Source organism: Oncorhynchus clarkii, chromosome 30, assembly GCF_045791955.1.
Source record: "Oncorhynchus clarkii lewisi isolate Uvic-CL-2024 chromosome 30, UVic_Ocla_1.0, whole genome shotgun sequence".
NCBI classification, from domain to species: domain Eukaryota; kingdom Metazoa; phylum Chordata; class Actinopteri; order Salmoniformes; family Salmonidae; genus Oncorhynchus; species Oncorhynchus clarkii.
Window position 1 is genome coordinate 39372484 of NC_092176.1, and position 12634 is coordinate 39385117.

General features: G+C 47.5%; 1 protein-coding gene across 1 annotated transcript in view; it reads left to right on the forward strand.

Moving 5' to 3' along the window:
* Window positions 1–12634, forward strand: part of LOC139389366 (phospholipid-transporting ATPase ID-like) — a 49507-nt gene that overhangs the window by 31017 nt on the left and 5856 nt on the right. The window contains exons 7-21 of the mRNA XM_071136078.1: window positions 1–20; window positions 215–285; window positions 664–746; window positions 2082–2240; window positions 2655–2743; window positions 2941–3134; window positions 3275–3483; window positions 6136–6345; window positions 6757–6945; window positions 7244–7359; window positions 8813–8977; window positions 9160–9271; window positions 9884–9989; window positions 10277–10418; window positions 11308–11491. The exon at window positions 1–20 is cut by the window's left edge and continues 53 nt beyond it. Of these exons, the coding sequence (XP_070992179.1) occupies window positions 1–20; window positions 215–285; window positions 664–746; window positions 2082–2240; window positions 2655–2743; window positions 2941–3134; window positions 3275–3483; window positions 6136–6345; window positions 6757–6945; window positions 7244–7359; window positions 8813–8977; window positions 9160–9271; window positions 9884–9989; window positions 10277–10418; window positions 11308–11491 (2049 nt within the window). The remainder of the gene's footprint in view (window positions 21–214; window positions 286–663; window positions 747–2081; window positions 2241–2654; window positions 2744–2940; window positions 3135–3274; window positions 3484–6135; window positions 6346–6756; window positions 6946–7243; window positions 7360–8812; window positions 8978–9159; window positions 9272–9883; window positions 9990–10276; window positions 10419–11307; window positions 11492–12634) is intronic.

Below are 12634 nucleotides of genomic sequence, written 5' to 3' on the forward strand. Positions count from 1 at the left end.
AAAACAACCAGTTTGTTACGGTGAGAACAGAACTGAACCAACCTAACTGTTAGTTCCTTAAAACATACTGATTCAGCCCTGAAACATACTGTACCTCACTGTTAGTCTATTGTGTAGGAGACCATCCTGATAGACTGGGTGTGAATCTGGTGCCTATATTCAGTGTATTTGATAGTCAGTGAATCTGATTCTGTGAATCTCTGTGCGATTTCAGGCAGACCTGTTGCTGCTCTCTAGTAGTGAACCTCTCAACCTGGTCTACATAGAGACTGCTGAACTGGACGGGTCTGTGTCTGTGTGTGTGTGTGTGTGTGTGTGTGTTTCAGTTTACTAAGCTTATGTCTATTAGTACTCACTCCTCATACCTTATCTCCCTCCCTGCTCCTTCTCCTCATCCTCTTCTCTCCTTCTCCTCCTCCTCTGCCCATCTTCTCCTCCTTCTCCTCTTCTCCTCCTCCCCCTCTTCTTCTCTTCCTCTTCTCTCCTTCTCCTCCTCCTCTGCCCATCTTCTCCTCCTTCTCCTCTTCTTCTTCTCTTCCTCTTCTCTCCTTCTCCTCCTCCTCTGCCCATCTTCTCCTCCTTCTCCTCCTCCTTCTCTTCTCCCCTCCTTCTCCTCCTTCTCTTCTTTCTCCTCTTTCTCCTCCTCTCCCCTCCACCTCTCAGAGAGACCAATCTAAAAGTGAAGCAGGCTCTGACAGTAACAGGAGACATGGGAGACAAGATCCACAGCCTGGCGGCTTTCAATGGTGAGTTACACTGAGGGTTGGTTAGACACTTTCTACGTATTATCTCTGGGTAGAAGTTTCCCTTAGATACAGATCCAGGATCAGCCAAATCCTAATATTAACCATTAAGGGGGAAATGCATAAACTGACCTTTGATCAGAGTCTGGGGAAAAAGTCATACTGCTCCTGCTTTGTAGCCACGCCATAATGATCATAAAAGCATGAAGCCAAATGCCAGAGAAAAACACAGCAGCATATTTAAATCAGATGTGGGTTCAGTGCTCTAGTAAATGAATGATGTTTTAAACATATGAATACCCACTCTTCTCTCCTCCTAACCCTGTGTCTCATCCTCTCCTCCTAACCCTGTGTCTCATCCTCTCCTCCTAACCCTGTGTCTCATCCTCTCCTCCTAACCCTGTGTCTCATCCTCTCCTCCTAACCCTAGTGTCTCATCCTCTCCTTCTAACCCTGTGTCTCATCCTCTTCTCCTAACCCTGTGTTTCATCCTCTCCTTCTAACCCTGTGTCTCGTCCTCTTCTCCTAACCCTGTGTCTCATCCTCTCCTCCTAACCCTGTGTCTCATCCTCTCCTCCTAACCCTGTGTCTCATCCTCCTCTCCTCCTAACCCTGTGTCTCATCCTCTCCTCCTAACCCTGTGTCTCATCCTCTTCTCTTCTCCTAACCCTGTGTCTCATCCTCTTCTCCTAACCCTGTGTCTCATCCTCTCCTCCTAACCCTGTGTCTCATCCTCTCCTTCTAACCCTGTGTCTCGTCCTCTTCTCCTAACCCTGTGTCTCATCCTCTCCTCCTAACCCTGTGTCTCATCCTCTCCTCCTAACCCTGTGTCTCATCCTCTCCTCCTAACCCTGTGTCTCATCCTCTCCTCCTAACCCTGTGTCTCATCCTCCTCTCCTCCTAACCCTGTGTCTCATCCTCTTCTCTCCTCCTAACCCTGTGTCTCATCCTCTCCTCCTAACCCTGTGTCTCATCCTCTCCTCCTAACCCTGTGTCTCATCCTCTCCTTCTAACCCTGTGTCTCATCCTCTCCTTCTAACCCTGTGTCTCATCCTCTTCTCCTAACCCTGTGTCTCATCCTCTCCTTCTAACCCTGTGTCTCATCCTCTTCTCCTAACCCTGTGTGTCATCCTCTTCTCCTAACCCTGTGTCTCATCCTCCTCTCCTTCTAACCCTGTGTCTCATCCTCTTCTCCTAACCCTGTGTCTCATCCTCTCCTCCTAACCCTGTGTCTCATCCTCTCCTTCTAACCCTGTGTATCATCCTCTCCTTCTAACCCTGTGTCTCATCCTCTCCTTCTAACCCTGTGTCTCATCCTCTTCTCCTGACCCTGTCCAGGGGAGGTGCGCTGTGAGCCACCCAACAACCGGCTGGACCGTTTCACAGGAACATTGACAAACGCTGGTCAGAAATACTCTCTGGACAACAACAAGATCCTGCTGAGGGGCTGCACCCTCAGGAACACAGAGTGGTGCTTCGGACTGGTGCTGTTCGGAGGTGAGAGGTTAGAGGTCAGGACTGGTACTGTTCTGAGGTGAGAGGTTAAAGGTCAGGACTTGTGCTGTTCGGAGGTAAGAGGTTAGAGGTCAAGACTGGTGCTGTTCGGAGGGTGAGAGGATAAGGGTCAAATCCAATAAACTTGTATTTGTCAGGTGTAGACTTTACAGTGAAATGCTTGCAGAGGTAAGGGCAAGTTCTGGCTCACAGGTTAGTTAACACCGCCCTCTGCTGGCCAGTATAGATAATGAACCTCAACCGGGAATACCTAACACTAACTGACCAAATAGATTTTGCTTCTAACCTTTATTAAAAGCTATTCTTCTATACATTGAGGTTGTGTCAATTATCAGCTGTTTAGTTGTCTTCTAAATTCTTACTTAATACTAACCCTGTGGTCCGGTTGTGGTCCAGGTCCAGAGACTAAACTGATGCAGAACTGTGGGAAGACCACGTTCAAGAGGACCAGCATCGACCGCCTGATGAACGTGCTCGTCCTTTGTGTGAGTCCAGCTGTTAGACTGTTGTTGGTTTCATTAAGATCTTCATTTTAACATTCACTGGGCATCTCTCATTTCCAATTTGGTGTTTTATCTATTACACTGGGTTCAATTTAATTATCTATAGTTTCTGTCAGCCTTCACATCTCTCTTCTCACCTGTTGACCTCTTGACCTATTAACTCCTCCTTCCCCCGTCAGATCTTTGGCTTCCTGGCGTTCATGTGCATGATCCTGGCCATCGGCAACCGGATCTGGGAGCAACGCTGGGGGTCAGAGTTCACGGCCTTCCTGCCCAGACAGGACGGAGTTGACACTCCCTTCTCCTCCTTCCTCACCTTCTGGTCCTATGTTATCATCCTTAACACCGTCGTACCCATCTCCCTCTACGTCAGGTGTGTGTGTGAGAGAGAGAGTCTGTTTTTGTATTTCTGTATTTCTGCCTATTTGAGATACTGTACCTTGCAGATACATTGTCTGCGCTTTGGTTCTACTGTATGAAATGTCATGAATTATTCCTGTATGTGTGTTGCAGTGTGGAGGTCATCCGTCTGGGCAACAGTTTCTACATCGACTGGGACAGGAAGATGTACCATGCCCGTAGTGACACCCCGGCCAAGGCCCGGACCACCACGCTGAACGAGGAGCTGGGTCAGATCAAATACATCTTCTCGGACAAGACCGGAACACTCACTCAGAACATCATGATCTTCAACAAGTGTTCTATCAACGGGAAGTGCTACGGTGAGGTTCAGATGGTAACTAGGAAGGGCTACGGTGAGGTTCAGATGGTCACTAGGAAGGGCTACGGTGAGGTTCAGATGGTAACTAGGAAGGGCTACGGTGTGGTTCAGATGGTAACTAGGAAGGGCTACGGTGTGGTTCAGATGGTAACTAGGAAGGGCTACGGTGAGGTTCAGATGGTAACTAGGAAGGGCTACGGTGAGGTTCAGATGGTAACTAGGAAGGGCTACTGTGTTGGTCAGATGGTAACTAGGAAGGGCTACGGTGTGGTTCAGATGGTCACTAGGAAGGGCTACGGTGAGGTTCAGATGGTAACTAGGAAGGGCTACGGTGTGGTTCAGATGGTAACTAGGAAGGGCTACGGTGTGGTTCAGATGGTAACTAGGAAGGGCTACGGTGAGGTTCAGATGGTAACTAGGAAGGGCTACGGTGAGGTTCAGATGGTAACTAGGAAGGGCTACGGTGAGGTTCAGATGGTAACTAGGAAGGGCTACGGTGATGTTCAGATGGTAACTAGGAAGGGCTACGGTGAGGTTCAGATGGTAACTAGGAAGGGCTACGGTGTGGTTCAGATGGTCACTAGGAAGGGCTACGGTGAGGTTCAGATGGTAACTAGGAAGGGCTACGGTGTGATTCAGATGGTAACTAGGAAGGGCTACGGTGTGATTCAGATGGTAACTAGGAAGGGCTACGGTGAGATTCAGATGGTAACTAGGAAGGGCTACGGTGAGGTTCAGATGGTAACTAGGAAGGGCTACGGTGAGGTTCAGCTGGTAACTAGGAAGGGCTACGGTGAGATTCAGATGGTCACTAGGAAGGGCTACGGTGTGGTTCAGATGGTAACTAGGAAGGGCTACGGTGAGGTTCAGATGGTCACTAGGAAGGGCTACGGTGTGGTTCAGATGGTAACTAGGAAGGGCTAGGGTGTGGTTCAGATGGTAACTAGGAAGGGCTACGGTGTGGTTCAGATGGTAACTAGGAAGGGCTACGGTGTGGTTCAGATGGTAACTAGGAAGTGCTATGGTGAGGATCAGATGGTAACTAGGAAGGGATACTGTGAGGTTCAGATGGTAACTAGGAAGGGCTACGGTGTGGTTCAGATGGTCACTAGGAAGGGCTACGGTGAGATTCAGATGGTAACTAGGAAGGGCTACGGTGTGGTTCAGATGGTAACTAGGAAGGGCTACGGTGAGGTTCAGATGGTCACTAGGAAGGGCTACGGTGTGGTTCAGATGGTAACTAGGAAGGGCTACGGTGTGGTTCAGATGGTCACTAGGAAGGGCTACGGTGAGGTTCAGATGGTAACTAGGAAGGTCTACGTAAGGTTCAGATGGTCACTAGGAAGGGCTACGGTGTGGTTCAGATGGTAACTAGGAAGGGCTACGGTGTGGTTCAGATGGTAACTAGGAAGGGCTACGGTGAGGTTCAGATGGTAACTAGGAAGGGCTACGGTGAGGTTCAGATGGTAACTAGGAAGGGCTACGGTGTGGTTCAGATGGTAACTAGGAAGGGCTACGGTGAGGTTCAGATGGTAACTAGGAAGGGCTACGGTGAGGTTCAGATGGTAACTAGGAAGGGCTACGGTGTGGTTCAGATGGTAACTAGGAAGGGCTACGGTGAGGTTCAGATGGTAACTAGGAAGGGCTACGGTGTGGTTCAGATGGTAACTAGGAAGGGCTACGGTGAGGTTCAGATGGTAACTAGGAAGGGCTACGGTGTGGTTCAGATGGTAACTAGGAAGGGCTACGGTGAGGTTCAGATGGTCACTAGGAAGGGCTACGGTGAGGTTCAGATGGTAACTAGGAAGGGCTACGGTGTGGTTCAGATGGTAACTAGGAAGGGCTACGGTGAGGTTCAGATGGTAACTAGGAAGGGCTACGGTGTGGTTCAGATGGTAACTAGGAAGGGCTACGGTGAGGTTCAGATGGTAACTAGGAAGGGCTACGGTGTGGATCAGATGGTAACTAGGAAGGGCTACGGTGAGGTTCAGATGGTAACTAGGAAGGGCTACGGTGAGGTTCAGATGGTAACTAGGAAGGGCTACGGTGTGATTTAGATGTTAACTAGGAAGGGCTACGGTGAGGTTCAGATGGTAACTAGGAAGGGCTACGGTGAGGTTCAGATGGTAACTAGGAAGGGCTACGGTGTGGTTCAGATGGTCACTAGGAAGGGCTACGGTGTGGTTCAGATGGTACATAGGAAGAGCTACGGTGAGGTTCAGATGGTAACTAGGAAGGGCTACGGTGTGGTTCAGATGGTAACTAGGAAGGGCTACGGTGAGGTTCAGATGGTAACTAGGAAGAGCTACGGTGTGGTTCACATGGTAACTAGGAAGGGCTACGGTGAGGTTCAGATGGTAACTAGGAAGGGCTACGGTGATGTTCAGATGGTAACTAGGAAGGGCTACGGTGTGGTTCAGATGGTAACTAGGAAGGGCTACGGTGTGGTTCAGATGGTAACTAGGAAGAGCTACGGTGAGGTTCAGATGATACATAGGCAGGCAAGGAAGTGTGTATGGAAGAATACAGAAACACACATGCATGTCGCACACACATGAACGCACACACACACACAATCACAGGTTTGCATGAATCCCTCCTCCATTGTGAGGAACCCCATATGAACTCATCAAGTCTTTATTCTGTTCTCCAGGAGATGTATTTGACTACACTGGCCAGAGATTGGAGATCAACGAGCACACAGAGACAGTGGACTGGTCCTTCAACCCTCTTGCTGACCATCAATTCTCCTTCCATGACCACTCCCTGGTGGAGGCTGTAAAGCTGGAGAATGTGGAGGTCCACTCCTTCTTCAGAACACTGGCCCTCTGTCACACTGTTATGGCTGAGGAGAAGACAGAGGGTGAGAAGATGGAGGAGAGGAGAGGGAGGGGGGGGACGGAGGGAGGGAGGGAAGGGAGGGAGGAGAGGGGAGGGATGGAGGGAGGGGAGAGTAGGAGGGAGAGACGGGGAGAGAGCAAGGGGGAGGGGGAGGAGAGGGGAGGAAAGGGGAGAGGAGAGGGAGGGAGAGTGAGAGGAGGGTGAGAAGAGAGGGATGGGGAGAGAGATGGGGGTAGGGATAGAGAGAGAGTGTTTGTGAAAGTGAGGAGCATGTTTGTTTTTGCTTGTTGAGATTGTTGAGATTATGAAATTGTGTCAGAAAGGGAAGATTGCATGTTTATCCATATTCATGTATGTAGGCAACAAAAAGAGAGAACGATAGCTATGACCACTTCCTCTAACAACAGGAAATGACCTCACTACCTCTCTACAGGTGAGTTGCTGTACCAGGCCCAGTCACCTGACGAAGGTGCTTTGGTAACCGCAGCGCGCAACTTTGGCTTCGTGTTCCGCTCGCGCACGCCAGAGAGCGTCACTATCGTAGAGATGGGAAAACAACGCAGCTACGAGCTGCTCGCCATCCTCGACTTCAACAACGTCCGCAAGAGGATGTCCGTCATCGGTGAACACAAACCATGAGAGATTTAGCTTCTTTCTCACTGTACTATGTCTGTAAGGGATGTAGCCTAACTCTGTGTTTGTGTGTGTGTGTGTGTGTGTGTGTGTGTGTGTGTGTGTCTGGGGGGGGGGGGGGGGGGGCGCTGTGTGTGTGTGTGTGTGTCTGGGGGGGCGCTGTGTGTGTGTGTGTGTGTGTGTGTGTGTGTCTGGGGGGGGGGCGCTGTGTGTGTGTGTGTGTGTCTGGGGGGGCGCTGTGTGTGTGTGTGTGTGTGTGTGTGTGTGTGTGTGTGTGTGCACTACAGTGCGGAGTCCAGAGGGGAAGCTGTGTCTGTATTGTAAAGGAGCAGACACCATGGTCTATGAGAGGCTGGACCAGTCCTGTACCAAGCTGATGGACGTCACCACTGAACACCTCAACGTAAGAGAGAGTGTGTGTGTGTGTGAGAGTCTGTGATACAGAGAGAGAGAGAGTCACGAGAAAACAAAAAGATAATTCTTTCCTATGTGTCAAGTAATTAACAAATAAACAGAGCAAACTAGAATGCTATTTGGCCCTACAGAGAGTGCACAGCGGCAGAATATCTGACCACTGTAACTGACCAAAACTTAAGGAAAGCTTTGACTATGTACAGACTCAGTGAGCATAGCCTTGCTATTGAGAAAGGCCGCCGTAGGCAGATCTGGCTCTCAAGAGAAGACAGGCTATGTGCACACTGCCCACAAAATGAGGTGGAAACTGAGCTGCGTATTTCCCTCAGATTACACAGACCCACAAATAATTTGAAACAAATCCAATTTTGATAAACTCCCATATCTACTGGGTGAAATACCAGTGTGCCATCACAGCAGCAAGATTTGTGACCATTGTAAATACAACCCATATTTATTTTTATTTATTTTTCCCTTTTGTACTTGAACTATTTGCACATCGTTACAACACTGTATATATACTTAATAATAATATAACATTTGAAATGGACCTTCTGTGATTGTAATGTTTACGGTTGGGAGAAGTTGCTCTCGGAGGATGTGTTGGTACCATTCTTTATACATGGCTGTGTTCTTAGGCAAAATTGTGAGTGAGCCCACTCCCTTGGCTGAGAAGCAACCCCACACATGAATGGTCTCAGGATGCTTTACTGTTGGCATGACACAGGACTGATGGTAGCGCTCACCTTGTCTTCTCTGGACAAGCTTTTTTCTGGATGATCTCCAGCCTTGTCCTCGTCAACGAGAGAATCACTGACATGATGTCAGCAGGTCCTTTTGTGGCATGGCTGAAAGGCAGTGGAAATGTTTTTTGGGGGGATTCAGTTCATTTGCGTGGCAAAGAGGGACTTTGCAATGAATTGCAATTCATCTGATCACTCTTCATACCATTCTGGAGTATATGCAAATTGCCATCATACAAACTGAGGCAGCAGACTTTGTGAAAATTTGTATTTGTGTCATTCTCAATACTTTTGGCCACGACTGTAATTTAAAAAAATGTTTTATTTCACTTTAGTTTATTATCTATTTCACTTTATTTGGCAATGTAAACATATGTGGGGGTGGTGGTGGGGTTTAAGGTTAGGGTGGGGGGGTTAAGGTTAGGTTGGGGGGGTTAAGGTTAGGGGTGGGGGGGGAGTATTTATGTCTGTACATGTGTTAGGCATACAGACTATCTGTCTCTCTCCCTCCTCGTGCATCTGTTATAGAAGGTCATATCCTCTTTTCACCATCCTGATCTCCCGACATGACATTCTGTTAAAACGAAACGGGAGCACAGTGGTCAGGGTGGTGGATCACGTCAAAAACGTAATCCCGTAATGTAAAAAACTGAAAAATGCAACGTGTGTGTATTGTGTGTGTGTGTCCTGTCCATGCAGGAGTATGCTGGTGAGGGCCTGCGGACCCTGGCTTTGGCCTATAAGGACTTGGATGAGGAGTATTTTAGCAGGTGGAAACAGCGCCACCATGAGGCCAGCACAGCCCTGGAGGACCGAGAGGACAAGCTAGACCTGCTCTATGAGGAGATAGAGAAAGACCTGGTGGTAGGAAGGCTTTAACACTGAACCAGGAACAGATTTAGTTTTTACATTTTGATAAAGAGTAAGACCTGATGGTAGGAATGATTTAATTTCTCTCCTGTGTGTGTGTGTGTGTGTGTGTGTGTGTGTGTGTGTGTGTGTGTGTGTGTGTGTGTGTGTGTGTGTGTGTGTGTGTGTGTGTGTAGTTGCTGGGGGCTACAGCCATAGAGGATAAGCTCCAGGATGGAGTGCCACAGACCATCGAGCAGCTCGCCAAAGCTGACATCAAGATTTGGGTGCTCACCGGCGACAAACAGGGTTAGTCAATCAATCAATCAATCAATCACTCAATCTATCAAAGATCAGGGTTAGCCAATCAATCAATCAATCAATCAAAGATACAGGGTTGGTCACCAAGGAACCTTATCTATCTAACCTTATCTCTAACCCTATCAATCTAACCTTACCTCTAACATTATCTATCTAACCTTATCTCTAACATGATCTAACCTTAACTGTCTAACATTATCTATCTAACCTTATCTCTAACATGATCTAACCTTAACTGTCTAACATTATCTATCTAACCTTATCTCTAAAATGATCTAACATTACCTCTAACATTATCTAACACTATCTGACCCTATCTATCTAACATTACCTCTAACATTATCTAACACTATCTAACCGTATCTATCTAAACTTACCTCTAATCTTAAATCTATCTCTAACCCTCTTTTCTGGTCTAACCATGGTTGCGTTCCAGGACGACTACATTGCAGTCACGCTATGTTAAACACCTATTCACGCAATGTGAGATCTGGCAGGCAACTGCAATGTAGTCAGCCTGGAACATGAACAATATACATGTAACTCTGTCCTTGCCACTGTCTGTCTCCACCAATTACATTGTGTGTTGTCATGTGACAGAGACGGCGGAGAACATTGGCTACTCGTGCAACATGCTGCGTGAGGAGATGAACGACATCTTCATCGTGTCGGCCAACAACCCGGATGATGTCAGACAGGAACTGAGGTCAGGGGAAGTGACATCATAACCACACCACCCTGCCCGCACTGACCCCAATACTAACACCCTGTGTGCAGGATTTACACCAACCCTGCACTGATACATCTTATTCAACTAATCATGGCCTGGAAGACTGATTAGTTGATTATTTGATTCAGGTGTGCTATAGCTGAATTGGAATAAAACCTGTCATTAATGTAGCTCTCTATAACCAGAATCGCCCACCACATGTTGATAACATAGACAGTTATCAATAGTATGAGATGACAGGAATTGTTTTGGTGTTGAACCAGGAATGTATTGAGCACAATGAAACCAGGTGCAGAGGAGGAGGCCATCTTCATGCCAGAGAGGACTCTGGGTAACAAGCCGAAGGTGGTCAGGGATGAGGAGGTGAATGGGGAGTACGGCCTGGTCATCAACGGACACAGTCTGGTGAGACACATAAAGACACAGTACTGTTTCTCCTGGTATTTACTGGAACACCTCTGTACGGTTCTGTTCCTCCTGGTATTTACTAAGACACTGCTGTACGGTTCTATTTCTCCTGGTATTTACTGGGACACCTCTGTACGGTCCTGTTTCTCCTGGTATTTACTGGGACACCTCTGTACGGTTCTGTTCCTCCCGGTATTTATCCACAAAATTGGTAACTTTATTTAGAACAGTTTTTCTCAATCAAGGTCTCAGAGACCACTTGCTTTCCTTCCTTCCTCCTTTCCTATTCTATTTTATTCTAGTCAGGCATACCATCTAACCTCCTCTCTCTCCCCATCAGGCCTACCACCTAACCTCCTCTCTCTCCCCATCAGGCCTACCATCTAACCTCCTCTCTCTCCCCATCAGGCCTACCATCTAACCTCCTCCCCATCAGGCCTACTATCTAACCTCCTCTCTCTCCCCATCAGGCCTACCCTCAAACCTCCTCTCTCTCCCCATCAGGCCTACCATCTAACCTCCTCTCTCTCCCCATCAGGCCTACCATCTAACCTCCTCTCTCTCCCCATCAGGCCTACCATCTAACCTCCTCTCTCTCCCCATCAGGCCTACCATCTAACCTCCTCTCTCTCCCCATCAGGCCTACCATCTAACCTCCTCTCTCTCCCCATCAGGCCTACCATCTAACCTCCTCTCTCTCCCCATCAGGCCTACCATATCTAACCTCCTCTCTCTCCCCCCATCAGGCCTACCATCTAACCTCCTCTCTCTCCCCATCAGGCCTACCATCTAACCTCCTCTCTCTCCCCATCAGGCCTACCATATCTAACCTCCTCTCTCTCCCCCCATCAGGCCTACCATCTAACCTCCTCTCTCTCCCCATCAGGCCTATGCCCTGGAGCATAGCATGGAGCTGTTGTTCCTGCGTACAGCCTGTCTGTGTAAGACAGTGATCTGCTGTAGAGTGACACCACTACAGAAAGCCCAGGTGGTTGAGCTGGTCAAGAAATACAAACAGGCTGTCACTCTGGCCATAGGAGACGGGGCCAATGACGTCAGCATGATTAAAGGTACAAAGAAATTGATAATAAAAAGAATGTTATAAAAAAAAAGATTGTGGGAGCGGGACTGTTAGATTTCAGTGCAACCTTTGATATTATTGACTATAACCTGTGGTTGAGTAAACGTATGTGTTTTGGCTTTTAAACCTCTGCCATATCGTGGATTCAGAGCTATCTATCTAATAGAACTCAAAAAGCTTTCTTTAATGGAAGCTTCTCTAATGTCAAGTAAAGTGTGGTGTACCGCAAGGCAGCTCTCTAGGCCCTCTACCAATGACCTGCCACTGGCATTAAACAAAGCATGTGTGTCCATGTATGCTGATGATTCAACCATATACTATACGCATCAGCAACCACAGCTAATGAAGTCACTAAAACCCTTTACAAAGAGTTGCAGTCTGTTTTGGAATGGGTGGCCAGTAATAAACTGGTCCTGAATATCTCTAAAACTAACAGCATTGTATTTTGTACAAATCATTTCCTAAGTTCTAGACCTCAGCTGAGTCTACTAATGAAAAGTGTGGCTGTTGAACACATTGAAGAGACTAAATTCCTTGGTGTTACCTTAGATTGTAAACTGTCATGGTCAAAACATATAGATTCACTGGTTGTAAAGATGGGGAGAGGTATGTCCGTAATAAAGAGATGCTCTGCTTTTTTTGACACCACACTCCACAAAGCAAGTTCTGCAGGCCCTAGTTTTATCTAATCTTGATTATTGTCCAGTCGTGTGGTCCAGCGCTGCAAAGAAAGACCTATTTAAGCTGCATCTGGCCCAGAACAGAGCGGAACATCTTGTTCTTCATTGTAGTCAGAGGGAAGATATCAATACTATTCATGCCAGTCTCTCTTGGCTAAGAGTTGAGGAGAGACTGACTGCATCACTTCTTGTTTTTATATGAAACATTAATGCGTTGGAAATTCCAAATGGTTTGCATAGTCAACTTACACACAGCTCTGACACCAGGGGTCTTTTCACAGTCCTCAAATTCAGAACAAATTTTCGAAAGTGTACAGTATTATATAGAGCCAATATTGCATGGAACTCTGTTCCATCTCATATTGCTAAAATAAAAGGCAAACCTGGTTTCCGAAAACAGATAAAGCAACCCCTCTCCCCTATTTGACCTAGATAGTTTGTGTGTATGATTT